This window comes from Carassius carassius, chromosome 47 (assembly GCF_963082965.1).
Source record: "Carassius carassius chromosome 47, fCarCar2.1, whole genome shotgun sequence".
Lineage (NCBI taxonomy): Eukaryota > Metazoa > Chordata > Actinopteri > Cypriniformes > Cyprinidae > Carassius > Carassius carassius.
The window spans coordinates 14,282,766-14,302,465 of record NC_081801.1 but is presented as its reverse complement, the minus strand read 5'-3'; the positions used below and the strand labels follow the sequence as shown (position 1 = coordinate 14,302,465).

The 19,700-nt window shown below is 33.9% G+C and overlaps 1 protein-coding gene across 1 annotated transcript in view; it reads right to left on the bottom strand.

Annotated features, from left to right (window-relative positions):
• LOC132130641 (pyruvate carboxylase, mitochondrial) overlaps window positions 1-19,700 on the bottom strand; it is a 126,040-nt gene that overhangs the window by 83,370 nt on the left and 22,970 nt on the right. The window contains exon 9 of the mRNA XM_059542413.1: window positions 1,160-1,322. Coding sequence (XP_059398396.1) covers window positions 1,160-1,322 — 163 coding nt within the window. The remainder of the gene's footprint in view (window positions 1-1,159; window positions 1,323-19,700) is intronic.

Genomic DNA, 19,700 nt, shown 5'->3' with positions numbered 1-19,700 from the left:
CAACTTACATGTGCACTTTGTTCTTCCTGTGCTTTGAAAATAGATGGGACGGCCGTATCTTTCAGACGTAGTACCGTCTTTCTGGACCCATATTCCATTTTTTCAAAAGTAGTCCTCTGGTGCAAAATGTTCTTTGCAAACACGATACTGCTTTATTTTGTTGAGAGGCGTTGAACTACAGATCTCCAGAGCTGCTAGCCATTTATTTCTCAGTTCCACATTAGATGGAATTCTGTGAAACATTACATTCGTGTATGTCCTTTGCTTGTTCTCACAACCTTTTGCTATGCAGGTAATAACCATGTTTGCTGTAACTTCTCAAAATAAATCATCCAAAAGCGAAGACACTCGGTGCAGGTCACGCCGGTATGTTCTTCTTCTTCTGTTTTTTTGACGCGTTGCACGCAGGTATGTTGACGGAATTCATGGGATTTCATGTGTTGCGTGATATCTCTGCGCCGAAGTAGCAGTGCTTCGCCTAAGCAGCAGTGCTTCGCCTGTGCTTCCCCATAATATAGTCCCAAGTCAATATCTGCCTAGGAAATCGCCTAGTGTTAATCTGGATCGCTATTTGTACTCGTTGTGAATACGCAGGCCACAAGAAGTAATTAGGTGGGTTTTTTAAATTTTTTTGATCACTTTTACTCAGGCCATGCTAGCTGGCAACAAAGGATTCCATTCATTGTGCTAAGCTAAGCTAACGCCGACCCAGTCAAACTAAAACAATGCATGCACTGACACAAAAATGCATTTGCCCACCTATCTAAATGTAGGAAATCATGTGAATAAGCCCTATTTCAAAAAACGGTGGAGTGTTCCTTTAAGGGCCGTAACTTTCCATCACACGCTTGAGGTATTTGGCCAATCACAATGCACTGAATAGCTGGCCAAACAGAACACACCTCGATTTTCAGACCGATGAGCCTTGTAAAAATTGGCATGTTTCAGAAGGCAGGGCATAGAGGAGAAACAATAATTTACAGTATTTGGAAAATAACTTGCTTTTTTTTTACCTTAAATCGCATAAACATATTTCATTATACCAAATAATGTTCTTTTTAGTAGCAGCATATGACCCCTTTAATGTGTTCTTCTCTGGAAACATTGCTGAGGGCAGATGTGCGATAGCCCAGCTGTTGAATGTAGGACGTTAACCTACCTCCAGTCTTCCTGTGTCAGGCTGGAAGCCACGTGCCGGATCTTCTGTGGTCACACGGCACTGGATGGCATACCCATTGATCCGTATCTTATCCTGTTTCAAGCCCAGCTCTGGCAGGCTGCGACCTTCACACACTCTCAGCTGAGCATGTACTAGATCCACACTGAATGACAGAGAGAGAGAAACAGAAACAGTGGTTACATAGCATTTGGTAAACAACAAAAACACACCCTGCCACGGGCTCCACAGCCAAAAAGATCACATCCAACACAGACACTTTATCACTCTAGACGAGTACATGTCATCAGGCCAGACCCGTTCAGTGGTCTGGAATCACAACAGATTCACTCAAACTATTTTCAGCCGCTTGACATTCCAGCAGGTGCAACACGTCTAGGCAGCATTCACACCAGTGAGGCGAGAAAGCGTGAGATGCCTGCTTGCTCCAATAACTTCTATTAGACAGGCTTGACAACTAGCAATCCGCTTCATAGCGCTGCACTCGTTTGACAAGGAGTGGGATGAGGGGATTGTAGAAAGGAAACGAGCGAGTCACTCAGCGACATACAAACAGGAAATGCCTGCTAGATTCATGGCTAACAGCTAGTGCCTGCTCCACTCCGGCCTCAATAGCTTCACAATTAAATCACTCCCTCAGCTCAATTGAATGAACCAGGCTTTTCCTGGGCTGATTGGCTACATTTGGCTGAATATACCATCTTATTGGATAAGTGCTTTCCCCAGTGTAAAGTTGGATTTATTAAGAGCCATATAAATCACACTGATATATTTACTCACCCTAGATTCACCGAACTCATTCCTCATGTCCCACAAATCAGGTCAATTTTATTCTTAAAAGGCGCAAAGAGGATTGAACCGGATTGACTCTAATGAGGGAAAAGATTCATATACTAGCAAACAGAAACACTAGAAAACCTGCAGCCTTTTCTAGGAAATCAATGTCAGCATGTAAGGGAACGCTAAAAGGTATTTATTCCCCATTACAAATGCTTTTTTCATCATATATCAGAAGGAATAAAAGACATTCAAAAGGCTAAAACTTCACATTTCAACCCCTTTAAGATGAAGGAATAATCAAATTACAAAGTGTTGGAGTGTGTGCGCAAGACAAACCGTGAAAGCACCAGTGGGTCCGAAAATATTTTTAACCAATTAAATTAGAGCGAGATAGTATTTGCTTTCATGCTGTGCATCAATAATTTATGCTACAAAGTGTCTGCTTTTTTATCTCCAGCATGGAGGTATTTAGAAAATGTAGGATTTCTCAAAGGCCGACATATATAACCACACAGCATGCTTTTGATAACACTGCGGCAATGCATTTATATGCACATACACACATGGTGAAGGCAAAGGCAATATGTTTGCACAGCTCTCAGCATTATCTTGCTAAGCCTCATTAATTTTTTAACAACGGTACAAACGGTCTCTGAATATTGCACGTATATGTCTTTATGACACTGGCGTCTAATGATAACTCTGGTCGTAATAGCTGCAAGCTGAAATTACCAATTGATACATCAAAATCAGATTAATGGATTATCCCTATTATTTTTGTCATGTAAATACTCCAGCAGATCTGGAATTGTTAAAATTACATTTATCAGATATTTGGGAACAGAGTGGCAAATAGTAAGATTGCAAGTTTAATCCAAACTAGGAGAAACCATTCTGCTTTTTTTTTTTTTTTTTTATGGACCCTGATCAAGACTCCAATTAAGTCTCTCCAATTACTGCACCGATAGCAAGTCAGTGTGAATGAGCTCATGTTTACAACATTAATTCTGCATTCAAAAGCTATTCTTAGACGCTATATGAGTATTAATGTTAGGTTAATCTTTCAGAAAACCACTAAACAAATTTTAAACGGATTCTTGAGTATTAGGTGAAAAGTGCAAAACTAAAGTTTATATGTACTTCAATTTATTTATTTTTTGGATTCAGAGGCATTCACTTATGTTTTCATGCAAACTATTTATTCCCAACATTTTTCCTTATTTGCCCATCACACAGTGTCAACAATCTGATGTATAAATAATAGAACCATCATATCAAATATTTAATATAAACTGAGAAATCTAGCACCGAATTTAAATTAAGAATGAATTGAGGATACAGAATGAGACTTATCTGACGTTTTAGACGAAACAAAAAAAAATACAGCTTTGAAACCTTATAAAAGAAGTTTATTTGTAAAATGATTCTCTTTGTATTGTCAGGAAGAAATCTTCCTTTAAAAGAAACAAACACACTTAAATCAAATTTCCCTTTCTCTACTGTGACATACATCCAAACTTTCTCTCCAACTGGGATGAAATCAAACATTACTTTCTCATTGTTGGACTGGTGCACACGTCAACAGAGCAGAGATTTCATAGCAAGGTGGATAGGACATTAACAATTTAGCTTTGCAAGTATGATGTCTAAGTTTAATTAATTTATGATAAACACTGCAATATTCCATAAAAAAATATTTATGGAATTTAAATTTAAGCCAATAACTAAGGAGTTTGTAAGCCTTCATTTCACAAAAAACAGCTCATAAAAGTTGTTTCTTCAAGACCCAAGAGTGTATGATCAATGTATAATCTATTTAGCAGTTTGGTTTTTCAGAGCTGGACAGGAATAATAATCTGCAGTAGTGAAAACATATTCTGGGATTCAATGTACTCATAAAATCACAGCTATAAGGGGCCGCTGGTCCAGTCTCAAGGGCACAATGTTCACTTCCTCACTCCCTCACTTCACTCCCTCAAGCTTCTCCTGACTATATGCATCTATACCATTCCCATATCAATACTAACACCAAGCAATCCATGCCCAGAAAGTTACATTGACTTCTGTAATAATGTGAAGCAATAACTTAAAAAGGATTACTGCAGTAGTATAAGAACATGCTTTGATTCAGCAAACATGCATCACCCACCAAACTTGCCAAAATATACAATATCCATAATTTCATAATTGTTTCATGACTAACCTGTTTTAAAAGCATCAAAATGAGATGAGAATACACAAATAGTTTCATTTTAATCAGTGACTCATCTGTCGGTGACTCTTTTTTTCCTGGCATGCATTAAAATCGCGGGCAATTGTGCATTATGTGGGATAATACAATAGACTGTGGCTGATAAATGAACCATTTCTTAAAAGGGTGTCATCAGTTTCTTCAGTCTTCAACTATATGGCAATCAGAACGGTTTAAGCCGAAGAGGTAATGGGTGGTTGTGGTATGTCTTTTGCCATACAAGTTAGTCATATTAATTAATATAAATATATTAGCTATATGGAAGTAATTATCAGACAAATTAGTTTTAGTTATGTCACTACTTTCTTCAAATTCCACCAAATATTTCAATATATCTGCCAAAATGACCTGATACTTCAAAGAATCCATGACATCTTTCATATAATCTAGATTTCCACTACCTGCAACAGCAAAACACCCCCATAACAAGACAGATCCACCTCTATGTTTGACCATAGGGATGGTGTTTTCCCATTGTTCCAAAAAGTCCAAAAAGTTCCAGTTTGGTCACATCACTCCATAAAGCATTCTTCCAGAAATCCACAGGTCTATTTAAATAAATGTCAGCATATTCAAGTCAGCCTTTTGTGTTCTTTTTTGGTTAAGAACAGCATTCAGCTGTAGGTGTACTGACACGAAGGCCATTCTTGTTCAGCGCTCTTCTAATAGTTTGCATTGAAATGTGTTTTGCTCCTCTCATCAGATCTTCTTGCAATTATGTCAGTAATTGAGGGTTGCCTGGATCAAACATTGTATAAAATTGTGATTTTTCTTCCAGGGTTTTTGATACAACACATTTTAAACAAAGCCGCCAGCTGTGTCTCTATGAATTTTAGTGTCTTCTTGTAGTACATAGACTTTCTAATGTACAATTTACATTAGAACAAATTCTAATGCACAATAAAACAATTTCTCTAAATATTTGGTATTAAGTTTCCAAAGGCTTAACTGCGTTACCCTACCTTACAAATAAACAACTTAAAAACAGCAAATCTGAACAGGAGTTCAATGATGACCACTTTATTTTAAAAAAGTAACTTACAAATATTTGCACTATATATTGCCATTACAGATACACCAATGTTTCAGACAATAATTTGTATCCTGCCGATAAAAGCAAAAAAAAAAATCTTATCAATTGTTTAAACCCAGTCAACAATCGGGGCGATTATTTCCTGTCAATCAGCAACTTGCATTAAGAAAATGTTTCTTGTGTTGAATTTAGTGCTGTCCAGGTTAATGCAATAATAATCCATTAACAGGTTTTATTTGACCCTATGAATCACCTGTAACTTAAGCAAGGGTTGCTAGGTCCTCGGTTTCCCTTCACAAAACATTATTTGTAATGCGCCTCCAATCAAATTATCACAACTAGCATTGTGCTTTGTTTCTTCTGATAACAAACAAAGTCTCAGCTTTCAAATCTTAAACATTTTACCACAAAACTCAAACAATTAATGCCATTTTGATGCTTTTAAATGTTACTTAACAGATCGCTGTAGAGCCTCAATTCAAACGGCAGCACGGAGCATGAGTCTCTTCCACTTTAATACGCGTTTTAGTGCAAAATAAATATGAATGAACATCAGAACATGTTGAAAGATACAGTACCACTTACTAAAATGTATCAAGTCTCATATAATCACTCATAGACAGCGTTTCAACCAAAAGAAAGACTTCAAATAAAACAGCTTATGAAAAATGTCACCTAACATGGGTGGTGAATCATTTTAATTGCAATTTTATTTATCTTCTCTATTGACAGTGCTGGTCAATACCTTCTGATAAAGAAAATTTCACATTTACAGGCAAAAAAAAAACACCAACATTACACACTTGCTACCCCCTAACTGCTATCGTGTACTCTTCAAATCACCAGAGATCACAGCATTTACAGCAGCCTACAGTCAGACGAATGAGAAAGAGTGACAAACAATGAAGACTGGGAGCGTCAGACACACAAAACGAGAGCAGAGAGAAAAGGAGGACAGCAGAACCGAGCGATTACAGCAAGCAGCATGAGAATGGTGATGGGAGCAGCTCAGTCATGAGGTGGGGGGGCCATGTTCATATATTCAGTCTGATTCACTATTGCATTTTAATTGCCAAAGCCAGGCAGCAGCATATGCAGAAATTATGTGGGAGTGGAGCAATCCCAGTCAGTCATACAACACAGACTGAGCTGTCATGTTATTGACTGTGTGTGTGTGTGTTCTCCCACAATGTTTAATATCGGTCCTTGCTGCTGAATAGGATCATACCAGAATTTGAAGTAATCAACATATGGTGACACTTGAGTGTCCAAGCCAAAAGAAAGTCAAAGTCTGAAGTGTGACAATATTCCCTCAACAATATCTCCTCTAATTTTTGTTGACCCATTTCTATACATGTATACACACACACACACACACTTTATAATTTCAACATAATAGAATGATTGAAAACATGACTGAAATATTTAGCTTTCTCTCTACCATGTGTAAACGTTCAGGGGTAGACAATAATTTAGTTTACTTTTTTTTCTTTTATTGTAAATAATGAGTTAACAACTGTAAATACCTACACATTTACTATATAAACTATATACAATAATAGTAATAAAAAACTATTGATAACACTACGATAATAATAATAATAATAATAATAATAATAACTAGATAAAAAAGACAAAGTTTCAGTTGGCTTGAGAAAGCCTGACCAGAAAGTTTGAAAAAGTTTGAAAAACTTTAAATGTGACGGTTTCAGTCTAAAATAGTAAAAAATTTAAATAAGTTTTAAATGCATAAAGTTTGAGCGATCGTTGCTATGTGGTTGCTAAGGGTACCGGGGCTTGCTAAGGTGTTGCTATGCGGTTGCTAGGGTACCCCGCAGGGGTTGCTAGGGTGTTGCTATGCGGTTGCTAGGGTACCCAGGATGGTTGCTAGGGTGTTGCATTGCGGTTGCTAGGGTAAACAGGGTGGTTTTTAAGGTGTTGCATTGCAGTTGCTAGGGTACACAGGGTGGTTGCTAGGATGGTTTAGATAGTCGCTAGAGTGTTGCTATGATTAGATAGATAGATAGATAGATAGTCAGATAGCTAGTCAGATAGCTAGTCAGATAGCTAGTCAGATAGCTAGACAGATAGATAGACAGATAGATAGACAGATAGACAGATAGAAATAGTCAGATAGATAGATAGATAGAAATAGTCAGATAGCTAGTCAGATAGATAGATAGATAGAAATAGTCAGATAGCTAGTCAGATAGATAGATAGATAGATAGAAATAGTCATATAGCTAGTCAGATAGATAGATAGATAGATAGATAGATAGATAGATAGATAGATAGATAGATAGATAGATAGATAGATAGATAGATAGATAGATAGATAGATAGATAGATAGAAAGTCAGATAGATAGATAGATAGATAGATAGATAGATAGATAGATAGATAGATAGATAGATAGATAGATAGATAGATAGATAGATAGAAAGTCAGATAGATAGATAGATAGATAGATAGATAGATAGATAGATAGATAGATAGATAGATAGATAGAAATAGTCAGATAGCTAGTCAGAAAGATAGTCACATAGATAGATAGATAGATAGATAGAAATAGTCAGATAGCTAGATAGATAGCTAGATAGAAATAGTCAGATAGATAGATAGATAGCTAGATAGATAGCTAGAAACAGTCAGATGATAGATAGCTAGAAACAGTCAGATGATAGATAGCTAGAAACAGTCAGATGATAGACAGACAGACAGACAGACAGACAGATGGATAGATAGATAGAAATAGTCAGATGGATAGATAGATAGAATTAGTCAGATGGATAGATAGATAGAATTAGTCAGATGGATAGATAGATAGAATTAGTCAGATGGATAGATAGATAGAAATAGTCAGATGGATAGATAGATAGAAATAGTCAGATGGATAGATAGATAGAAATAGTCAGATGGATAGAAATAGTCAGATGGATAGATAGATAGAAATAGTCAGATAGATAGATAGATAGATAGATAGATAGATAGATAGATAGATAGATAGATAGATAGATAGATAGATAGATAGATAGATAGATAGATAGATAGATAGATAGATAGATAGAAATAGTCAGATAGATAGATAGATAGAAATAGTCAGATAGATAGATAGATAGAAATAGTCAGATAGATAGATAGATAGAAATAGTCAGATAGATAGATAGATAGAAATAGTCAGATAGATAGATAGATAGATAGATAGATAGATAGATAGATAGATAGATAGATAGAAATAGTCAGATGATAGATAGATAGCTAGAAATAGTCAGATAGCTAGATAGATAGCTAGAAATAGTCAGATAGCTAGATAGATAGATAGAAATAGTCAGATAGCTAGATAGATAGATAGATAGATAGATAGATAGATAGATAGATACATAGAAATAGTCAGACAGATAGATAGATAGATAGATAGAAATAGTCAGACAGATAGATACATAGAAATAGTCAGACAGATAGATAGATAGATAGATAGATAGTCAGATGGATAGATAGATAGATAGATAGATAGTCAGATGGATAGATAGATAGATAGATAGAAATAGTCAGATGGATAGATAGATAGAAATAGTCAGATGGATAGATAGATAGAAATAGTCAGATGGATAGATAGATAGAAATAGTCAGATGGATAGATAGATAGAAATAGTCAGATGGATAGATAGATAGAAATAGTCAGATGGATAGATAGATAGAAATAGTCAGATGGATAGATAGATAGAAATAGTCAGATGGATAGATAGATAGAAATAGTCAGATGGATAGATAGATAGAAATAGTCAGATGGATAGATAGATAGAAATAGTCAGATGGATAGATAGATAGAAATAGTCAGATGGATAGATAGATAGATAGATAGATAGATAGATAGATAGATAGATAGATAGATAGATAGATAGATAGATAGATAGATAGATAGATAGATAGATAGATAGATAGATAGATAGATAGAAATAGACAGACAGACAGACAGACAGACAGATAGAAATAGTCAGATAGATAGATAGATAGCTAGAAATAGTCAGATAGCTAGATAGATAGATAGATAGATAGATAGATAGAAATAGTCAGATAGCTAGATAGATAGATAGAAATAGTCAGATAGCTAGATAGATAGATAGAAATAGTCAGATAGCTAGATAGCTAGACAGATAGATAGATAGATAGATAGATAGATAGATAGATAGATAGATAGATAGATAGATAGATAGTCAGATAGATAGATAGATAGATAGAAATAGTCAGATAGATAGATAGATAGAAATAGTCAGATAGATAGATAGATAGATAGATAGATAGATAGATAGATAGATAGATAGATAGATAGATAGATAGATAGATAGATAGAAATAGTCAGATGATAGATAGATAGCTAGAAATAGTCAGATAGCTAGATAGATAGCTAGAAATAGTCAGATAGCTAGATAGATAGATAGAAATAGTCAGATAGCTAGATAGATAGATAGATAGATAGATAGATAGATACATAGAAATAGTCAGACAGATAGATAGATAGATAGATAGATACATAGAAATAGTCAGACAGATAGATAGATAGATAGATAGATAGATAGATAGATAGATAGATAGATAGATAGATAGATAGATAGATAGATAGTCAGATAGATAGATAGTCAGATAGATAGATAGTCAGATGGATAGATAGATAGAAATAGTCAGACAGCTAGATAGATAGATAGATAGATAGATAGATAGATAGATAGATAGATAGATAGATAGATAGATACATAGAAATAGTCAGACAGATAGATAGATAGATAGATACATAGAAATAGTCAGACAGATAGATAGTCAGATGGATAGATAGATAGATAGATAGTCAGATGGATAGATAGATAGAAATAGTCAGATGGATAGATAGATAGAAATAGTCAGATGGATAGATAGATAGAAATAGTCAGATGGATAGATAGATAGAAATAGTCAGATGGATAGATAGATAGAAATAGTCAGATGGATAGATAGATAGAAATAGTCAGATGGATAGATAGATAGAAATAGTCAGATGGATAGATAGATAGAAATAGTCAGATGGATAGATAGATAGAAATAGTCAGATGGATAGATAGATAGAAATAGTCAGATGGATAGATAGATAGAAATAGTCAGATGGATAGATAGATAGAAATAGTCAGATGGATAGATAGATAGAAATAGTCAGATGGATAGATAGATAGAAATAGTCAGATGGATAGATAGATAGAAATAGTCAGATGGATAGAAATAGTCAGATGGATAGATAGTCAGATAGATAGATAGATAGATAGATAGATAGATAGATAGATAGATAGATAGATAGATAGATAGATAGATAGATAGAAATAGTCAGATGATAGATAGATAGCTAGAAATAGTCAGATAGCTAGATAGATAGATAGATAGATAGAAATAGTCAGATAGCTAGATAGATAGATAGAAATAGTCAGATAGCTAGATAGCTAGACAGATAGATAGATAGATAGATAGATAGATAGATAGATAGATAGATAGATAGATAGATAGATAGATAGATAGATAGATAGATAGAAATAGTCAGACAGATAGATAGATAGAAATAGTCAGATAGATAGATAGATAGATAGATAGATAGATAGATAGATAGATAGATAGATAGATAGATAGATAGATAGATAGATAGAAATAGTCAGATGATAGATAGATAGAAATAGTCAGATAGATAGATAGATGGATAGATAGAAATAGTCAGATAGATAGATAGATAGATAGATAGAAATAGTCAGATAGATAGATAGATAGATAGATAGAAATAGTCAGATAGATAGATAGATAGATAGAAATAGTCAGATAGATAGATAGATAGATAGATAGATAGATAGATAGATAGATAGATAGATAGATAGATAGATAGATAGATAGATAGAAATAGTCAGATAGATAGATAGATAGATAGATAGATAGATAGATAGATAGATAGATAGAAATAGTCAGATGATAGATAGATAGCTAGAAATAGTCAGATAGATAGATAGATAGATAGCTAGAAATAGTCAGATGATAGATAGATAGCTAGAAATAGTCAGATAGATAGATAGATAGATAGAAATAGTCAGATAGATAGATAGATAGATAGATAGATAGATAGATAGATAGATAGATAGATAGATAGATAGATAGATAGATAGAAATAGTCAGATGATAGATAGATAGCTAGAAATAGTCGGATAGATAGATAGCTAGAAATAGTCAGATAGTTAGAAAGATAGCTAGAAATAGTCAGATAGCTAGAAAGATAGATAGATAGATAGCTAGATAGATAGATAGATAGATAGATAGCTAGATAGATAGATAGCTAGATAGATAGATAGATAGATAGATAGATAGATAGATAGATAGATAGATAGATAGATAGATAGATAGATAGATAGATAGATAGATAGATAGATAGTCAGATGATAGATAGATAGCTAGAAATAGTCGGATAGATAGATAGCTAGAAATAGTCAGATAGTTAGAAAGATAGCTAGAAATAGTCAGATAGCTAGAAAGATAGATAGATAGATAGATAGCTAGATAGATAGATAGATAGATAGATAGCTAGATAGATAGATAGATAGATAGAAATAGTCAGATAGATAGATAGATAGATAGATAGATAGATAGATAGCTAGATAGATAGATAGATAGATAGATAGCTAGATAGATAGATAGATAGATAGATAGAAATAGTCAGATAGATAGATAGATAGATAGATAGATAGATAGCTAGATAGATAGATAGATAGATAGATAGATAGCTAGATAGATAGATAGATAGATAGAAATAGTCAGATAGATAGATAGATAGATAGATAGATAGATAGATAGAAATAGTCAGACAGATAGATAGAAAAAAAAAAAAGTCAGACAGATAGATAGAAAAAAAAAGTCAGACAGATAGAAAAAAAAAGTCAGACAGATAGATAGATAGATAGATAGATAGATAGATAGATAGAAATAGTCAGACAGATAGATAGATAGATAGAAATAGTCAGATAGATAGATAGAAATAGTCAGAAAGATAGATAGAAATAGTCAGATAGATAGATAGAAATAGTCAGATAGATAGTCAGATAGATAGTCAGATAGATAGTCAGATAGATAGATAGATAGATAGATAGAAATAGTCAGATAGATAGATAGATAGATAGATAGATAGATAGATAGATAGAAATAGTCAGACAGATAGATAGATAGATAGATAGATAGATAGATAGATAGATAGATAGATAGAAATAGTCAGATAGATAGATAGATAGATAGATAGATAGATAGATAGATAGATAGATAGATAGATAGATAGATAGAAATAGACAGACAGACAGACAGACAGACAGATAGAAATAGTCAGATAGATAGATAGATAGAAATAGTCAGATAGATAGATAGATAGATAGATAGATAGATAGAAATAGTCAGATAGATAGATAGATAGATAGAAATAGTCAGATAGATAGATAGATAGATAGATAGATAGATAGATAGATAGAAATAGTCAGACAGATAGATAGATAGATAGATAGATAGATAGATAGATAGATAGATAGATAGATAGAAATAGTCAGACAGATAGATAGATAGAAATAGTCAGACAGATAGATAGATAGATAGATAGATAGATAGATAGATAGATAGATAGATAGATAGATAGATAGATAGATAGATAGATAGAAATAGTCAGACAGATAGATAGTCAGATAGATAGATAGATAGATAGAAATAGTCAGACAGATAGATAGTCAGATAGATAGATAGAAATAGTCAGACAGATAGATAGTCAGATAGATAGTCAGATAGATAGATAGATAGATAGAAATAGTCAGACAGATAGTCAGATAGATAGATAGATAGAAATAGTCAGACAGACAGACAGAAAGATAGATAGTCAGACATAGATAGATAGATAGATAGATAGATAGATAGATAGATAGATAGATAGATAGATAGATAGATAGATAGATAGATAGATAGATAGATAGAAATAGACAGACAGACAGACAGATAGATAGAAATAGTCAGATAGATAGATAGAAATAGTCAGACAGATAGATAGATAGATAGATAGATAGATAGATAGATAGATAGATAGATAGATAGATAGATAGATAGAAATAGACAGACAGACAGACAGATAGATAGAAATAGTCAGATAGATAGATAGATATAAATAGTCAGATAGTCAGATAGTCAGATAGATAGATAGATAGATAGATAGATAGATAGATAGATAGATAGATAGATAGATAGATAGATAGAAATAGTCAGACAGACAGACAGACAGACAGACAGATAGATAGAAATAGTCAGACAGAGATAGATAGAAATAGTCAGACAGATAGATAGATAGAAATAGTCAGACAGATAGATAGATAGAAATAGTCAGACAGATAGATAGATAGATAGATAGATAGATAGATATAGATAGATAGATAGATAGATAGATAGATAGATAGATAGATAGATAGATAGATAGATAGATAGTCAGATAGATAGATAGATAGATAGATAGATAGATAGATAGATAGATAGATAGATAGATAGATAGATAGATAGATAGATAGAAATAGTCAGACAGACAGACAGACAGACAGATAGATAGAAATAGTCAGACAGACAGATAGATAGAAATAGTCAGACAGATAGATAGATAGAAATAGTCAGACAGATAGATAGATAGAAATAGTCAGACAGATAGATAGATAGAAATAGTCAGACAGATAGATAGATAGATAGATAGATAGATAGATAGATAGATAGATAGATAGATAGATAGATAGATAGATAGATAGATAGATAGATAGAAATAGTCAGACAGATAGATAGTCAGATAGATAGATAGAAATAGTCAGACAGATAGTCAGATAGATAGTCAGATAGATAGATAGATAGATAGATAGAAATAGTCAGACAGATAGATAGATAGATAGATAGATAGATAGATAGATAGATAGATAGAAATAGTCAGACAGACAGACAGACAGACAGATAGAAATAGTCAGACAGACAGATAGATAGAAATAGTCAGACAGATAGATAGATAGAAATAGTCAGACAGATAGATAGATAGAAATAGTCAGACAGATAGATAGATAGATAGATAGATAGATAGATAGATAGATAGATAGATAGATAGATAGATAGATAGATAGATAGATAGATAGATAGATAGATAGATAGATAGAAATAGTCAGACAGATAGATAGTCAGATAGATAGATAGATAGATAGATAGAAATAGTCAGACAGATAGATAGTCAGATAGATAGTCAGATAGATAGATAGATAGATAGATAGATAGATAGATAGATAGATAGATAGATAGATAGATAGAAATAGTCAGACAGATAGATAGATAGATAGATAGATAGATAGATAGATAGATAGATAGATAGATAGATATAGTCAGATAGATAGATAGTCAGATAGATAGATAGATAGATAGATAGATAGATAGATATAGTCAGATAGATAGATAGTCAGATAGATAGATAGAAATAGTCAGACAGATAGATAGTCAGATAGATAGTCAGATAGATAGATAGATAGAAATAGTCAGACAGACAGACAGAAAGATAGATAGTCAGACAGATAGATAGATAGATAGATAGATAGATAGATAGATAGATAGATAGATAGATAGATAGATAGATAGATAGATAGATAGATAGATAGAAATAGTCAGACAGATAGATAGATAGATAGAAATAGTCAGACAGATAGATAGATAGATAGATAGATAGATAGATAGATAGATAGATAGATAGATAGATAGATAGATAGATAGATAGATAGATAGATAGATAGATAGAAATAGACAGACAGACAGACAGATAGATAGAAATAGTCAGATAGATAGATAGATAGAAATAGTCAGATAGATAGATAGATAGATATAAATAGTCAGATAGATAGATGATAGAAATAGGCAGATAGATAGATAGATAGATAGATAGATAGATAGATAGAAATAGTCAGACAGACAGACAGACAGATAGATAGAAATAGTCAGACAGATAGATAGTCAGATAGATAGTCAGATAGATAGATAGATAGATAGAAATAGTCAGACAGATAGATAGATAGATAGATAGAAATAGTCAGACAGACAGACAGACAGATAGAAATAGTCAGACAGACAGACAGACAGACAGACAGACAGATAGATAGAAATAGTCAGACAGACAGACAGACAGACAGATAGATAGAAATAGTCAGACAGATAGATAGTCAGATAGATAGTCAGATAGATAGATAGTCAGATAGATAGTCAGATAGATAGATAGATAGATAGAAATAGTCAGACAGATAGATAGATAGATAGAAATAGTCAGACAGACAGACAGACAGACAGACAGACAGATAGATAGAAATAGTCAGACAGACAGACAGACAGACAGATAGATAGAAATAGTCAGACAGATAGATAGATAGATAGATAGATAGATAGATAGAAATAGTCAGACAGACAGACAGACAGACAGACAGACAGACAGACAGATAGAAATAGTCAGACAGATAGATAGATAGATAGATAGATAGATAGATAGATAGATAGATAGATAGATAGATAGATAGATAGATAGATAGAAATAGTCAGACAGATAGATAGATAGATAGATAGATAGATAGATAGATAGATAGATAGATAGATAGATAGATAGATAGATAGATAGATAGATAGATAGATAGATAGATAGATAGATTTTGAATTTTTGACAGTTGGAGTTTACGGAATGTTCAGGTGAGCAGAGACTTTTCAATGTAAGTCTATGGGATTTTTATTATTTTTAATCATCATTTTGATGAAAACCGTAAATTCGATCAGTTAGAAAAGATAAAGCAACTTGAGTCAGATTAGTCTGAAGAGCTGGGCTGAGTTTGGAGTCTGTATAGTTAAAGCTCTAGGAGGAGTAGCAGTCAGAAATTTAGTCTCAGAAGAATAATAATAAGTTTAAATAGAATATCAGTAAGTTGGCTTTCTCAAGCCAACTTAATAAATATAATAAATACTCTAATAATAACAGAAACATGTTAATTTTAATATCATATACTGATTGAACACATTACTTATATTTTCTATATTATAAAGTTAAGGATAGAAAATGGAACAAATTAAAAAAAAACTTAAATAGAAAATTAAATTATAACTAAATATTTAAGGAGTATATAGATGTTGATTTATTCTTATAAATAGTTACAAATTTAATGTATAAATCATTTGAATAATAATATCTTAGTACTAAAATTAAAAGAATATCTAGAGATATTATCCATACATAAAGTATCTATAGCTAGAAAGAATGACAGATTGATAGAACAACAAAAAGATAGAAAGGCAGACATATGGACATTCAAAGTATTGTTCCATAATCATATCATCCTATCGTCAGCCTGTGAGATCATCGATAACCAATATTATCATGCTAATTTATTACTTAGTTTCATAGAAAGAGAGTGGACCAACTCCAGGGTAAGGCTAAAAGCATCCCAATGTTACTGTAGTTGTTAATTACACATATATATGCACATATACACATATAGATGTCATTTCAGAAAAAAAAAAAAATTATTGAATTTGTATTTAACATGATAACAATTTTATAGAACCACTGTACGTTGCCACAAAACCTGCCTCAACTGAAGGCAACTCCCATATCATACAAAGATTTCACTCCCTCTCCACAAATGTTTGGGTCTGCTTTATGGAGGAATAGCATCAGAAGAGCACAGACGAGCCCCTGTGCAGATTAATGGAAACTCTGTCCCTCAGCATCTTATCTCTGGTCATAAGTGTGTGCAGGTGTCTGGTCCAACCAGCCTGTTTAAACAGCATCATTACACACCGCTGTTGACAAAGCGCTTGAGCCAATCAGCCTATGGATACCTGCTGCTAAGGAAACACACACAAACACACCTGGAAAGGGATGCTGGCACGGATCAAGTCTCGGTCATCACAGAGGGCTCTCAAGGGCCCCCTAGGAGCGGTTGTTTTTATCTCCTCCATTCAGAGCCAAATAAGAAAGCACAGAAGCTTTACACATCAATACCACAACAAATCCAAACAACTAAAATCTTGTTGACAGTAAACAGTGCTCCATTATCAGATGCAACACTATACAGGGGAAAAAGGTCACGACCAAACCCACAAAGGAATGAAATCCCCCCCCCCCCAGGAGAGAGAGCAATGGGTTTGTGTGGGTAGTCCACATTCAGCTTAAATAACCTCACGTCAATCAGTTTCTTCCCTCCTACACCATTACCCTCAAATTCATTTTTTACCTTTAATTACCAAGTGTTCTCTCCAGCTAACTTTCACCCTTAAAACTTTTGGCACCTCGAACATCCCATAATGATCTATACCATTAGCCGGCGGTCCATTAAATGTAAATCAATACGCTTGCAGAAAACTCACTACAACAATGCACTAATGTCTCAGCCCGTTCTCCTGTTAGGTGAGAATGGTTCATCCACCTCATTCATCTTGCTTCTCTCTCAGTGTCTTTTTCTCGCTCTCTCCTGCACCTCCATCACTCCGTCTACCCAAGCCCCCTAATGCCCTTGTCCAATCTCTTCCCTGCAAAAATGGACCAATACAAATGAGCAGCTGCAATTTAGCAACAAACCAAAGTAATTAGAAACCCATTACCAGGGTCACCCAGAGACAGTGCACCCACACACACACCAACACAAATAACATACTTTCTCTCACACACACACACACACACACAGAAAACAAACATGAATAGAGAATGAGCATGAAAAGTCATGGCGTAACCGCACAGCTATGAGGCGTGGAAGGAGGCAGTGAGTGATGTACTGAAGCACTCTGTCAACTCTTTGCCATGCACTTGCAGGCTTCTGCATAACTGAGGAGAAATGGGGAGAGGAGACTTACGAAACCAGAATCCTGAGCATCAGCATCAACTCTTGTTCTGGTCAAAGGGTCAGGCTCATTTTGATTTATTTGACATTATGATATATTAATTTAATGTGTTGTCATATTTACCGCTCTGCGTTTTCAGAGGACTGTGGGACATGATGGAGCCCATTCACTTGTCTAATATCTTCAAAACAGAATATGTATGACTTAAACCAACATAAGCCAACATATGACATATTACATTTATGGGCTCATGTACCTCTCTCATTCAGCCCTGATATATTATACTATAACAAATGTCATTATACCGTAATAAATGTTGTTACCAGTGCCAGATTTTCTTCTGGCGTGAAATGACTTATTTTTTCCGGTCTGCTGCCTTTCATGTCACAGCTTCGGATAGTTGCTAATGAAAAGAGCCAATTGGATTGAATCTTGCCATTTTTGTGGGCAATATTCATTAGAAACTAGACAGATTGTAAACGGTCCAAGAGAATGACAGTGAAACAATAATCCAGAACTGACAGGAACAGATTAGTACTAAACAACTGTATTTTTTCCACCAACTCTTGCTGTGGTCAGCCGTCTTTTTACTGTCCTAAGACTTTCTGACCCAAAGCAATGACAGAAAGATGAAGGAGATATCAAATTATAAAAACATGATGGATAATTATGGGCAGCTGGCATATTTTATTACCTTGCCAGTGGCAGAGTGGCAGAGGGTAATTGATCTTAATTTCTGTGCCCAAATGAAGGTCATATCACCGACACAGAGAACAGAAGACTAGGACAGAGGAAATACCGCCTGCATACAAATACACAGCTGAATATGATTGTCTCAGGATCAGAAATACACACACCAGTGTTTAAAGCGAGAGTAATTGGCAGGAAGGGTCAGGAGGAATGAGGCTGTTTCTGCAGGAGTCTGAAACAGCCTGGCACAAAAGAAAACACATTTTTCCTGCCCTTTTTGTCTTGCTTTAGAGGCCTACACTCATAAAGGAAACAACCTAAAAAAGCACTCATGTCATTTGCATGCTTTAATAAACCATTATGAAAATACAGACTGCTTCAAAAGCAAAATACAAGCCAGATGATAATACAAATTTTATTCACCTTAATGGAGGGCAACAGTGGGAGGTGTATTATTAGTAAAAATACTGCAGCTGCTGTGTCAAAAATGTATATTACAAATATAAACTATTGTTTAAAAGTTTGGGGTTCAGTAAGTATTTCTTGAAAAAAAAAAATGCTTTTATTCACCAAAAAAACTCTTACAAACTCTTACCAAAACTTTTGAACAGCAGTTTATATTAAAGGTCCCGTTTTTCGCGCTTTTTTTGAAGCTTTGATTGTGTTTACAGTGTGCAATATAACATGTGTTCAATGTTTCTTGTGTAAAAAAAATAAAAATAAAAAAATAAAAAAAGTATACCGTATCTGTATACTGCCGTTTTCACGGTCATAAAAACGGGCTGATGACTTCCTTGTTCTATAAAGTCCCTCCTTCAGAAATACGTAGCGAGTTCTGATTGTTCCAGCGGTTCCTGTGTTGTGATT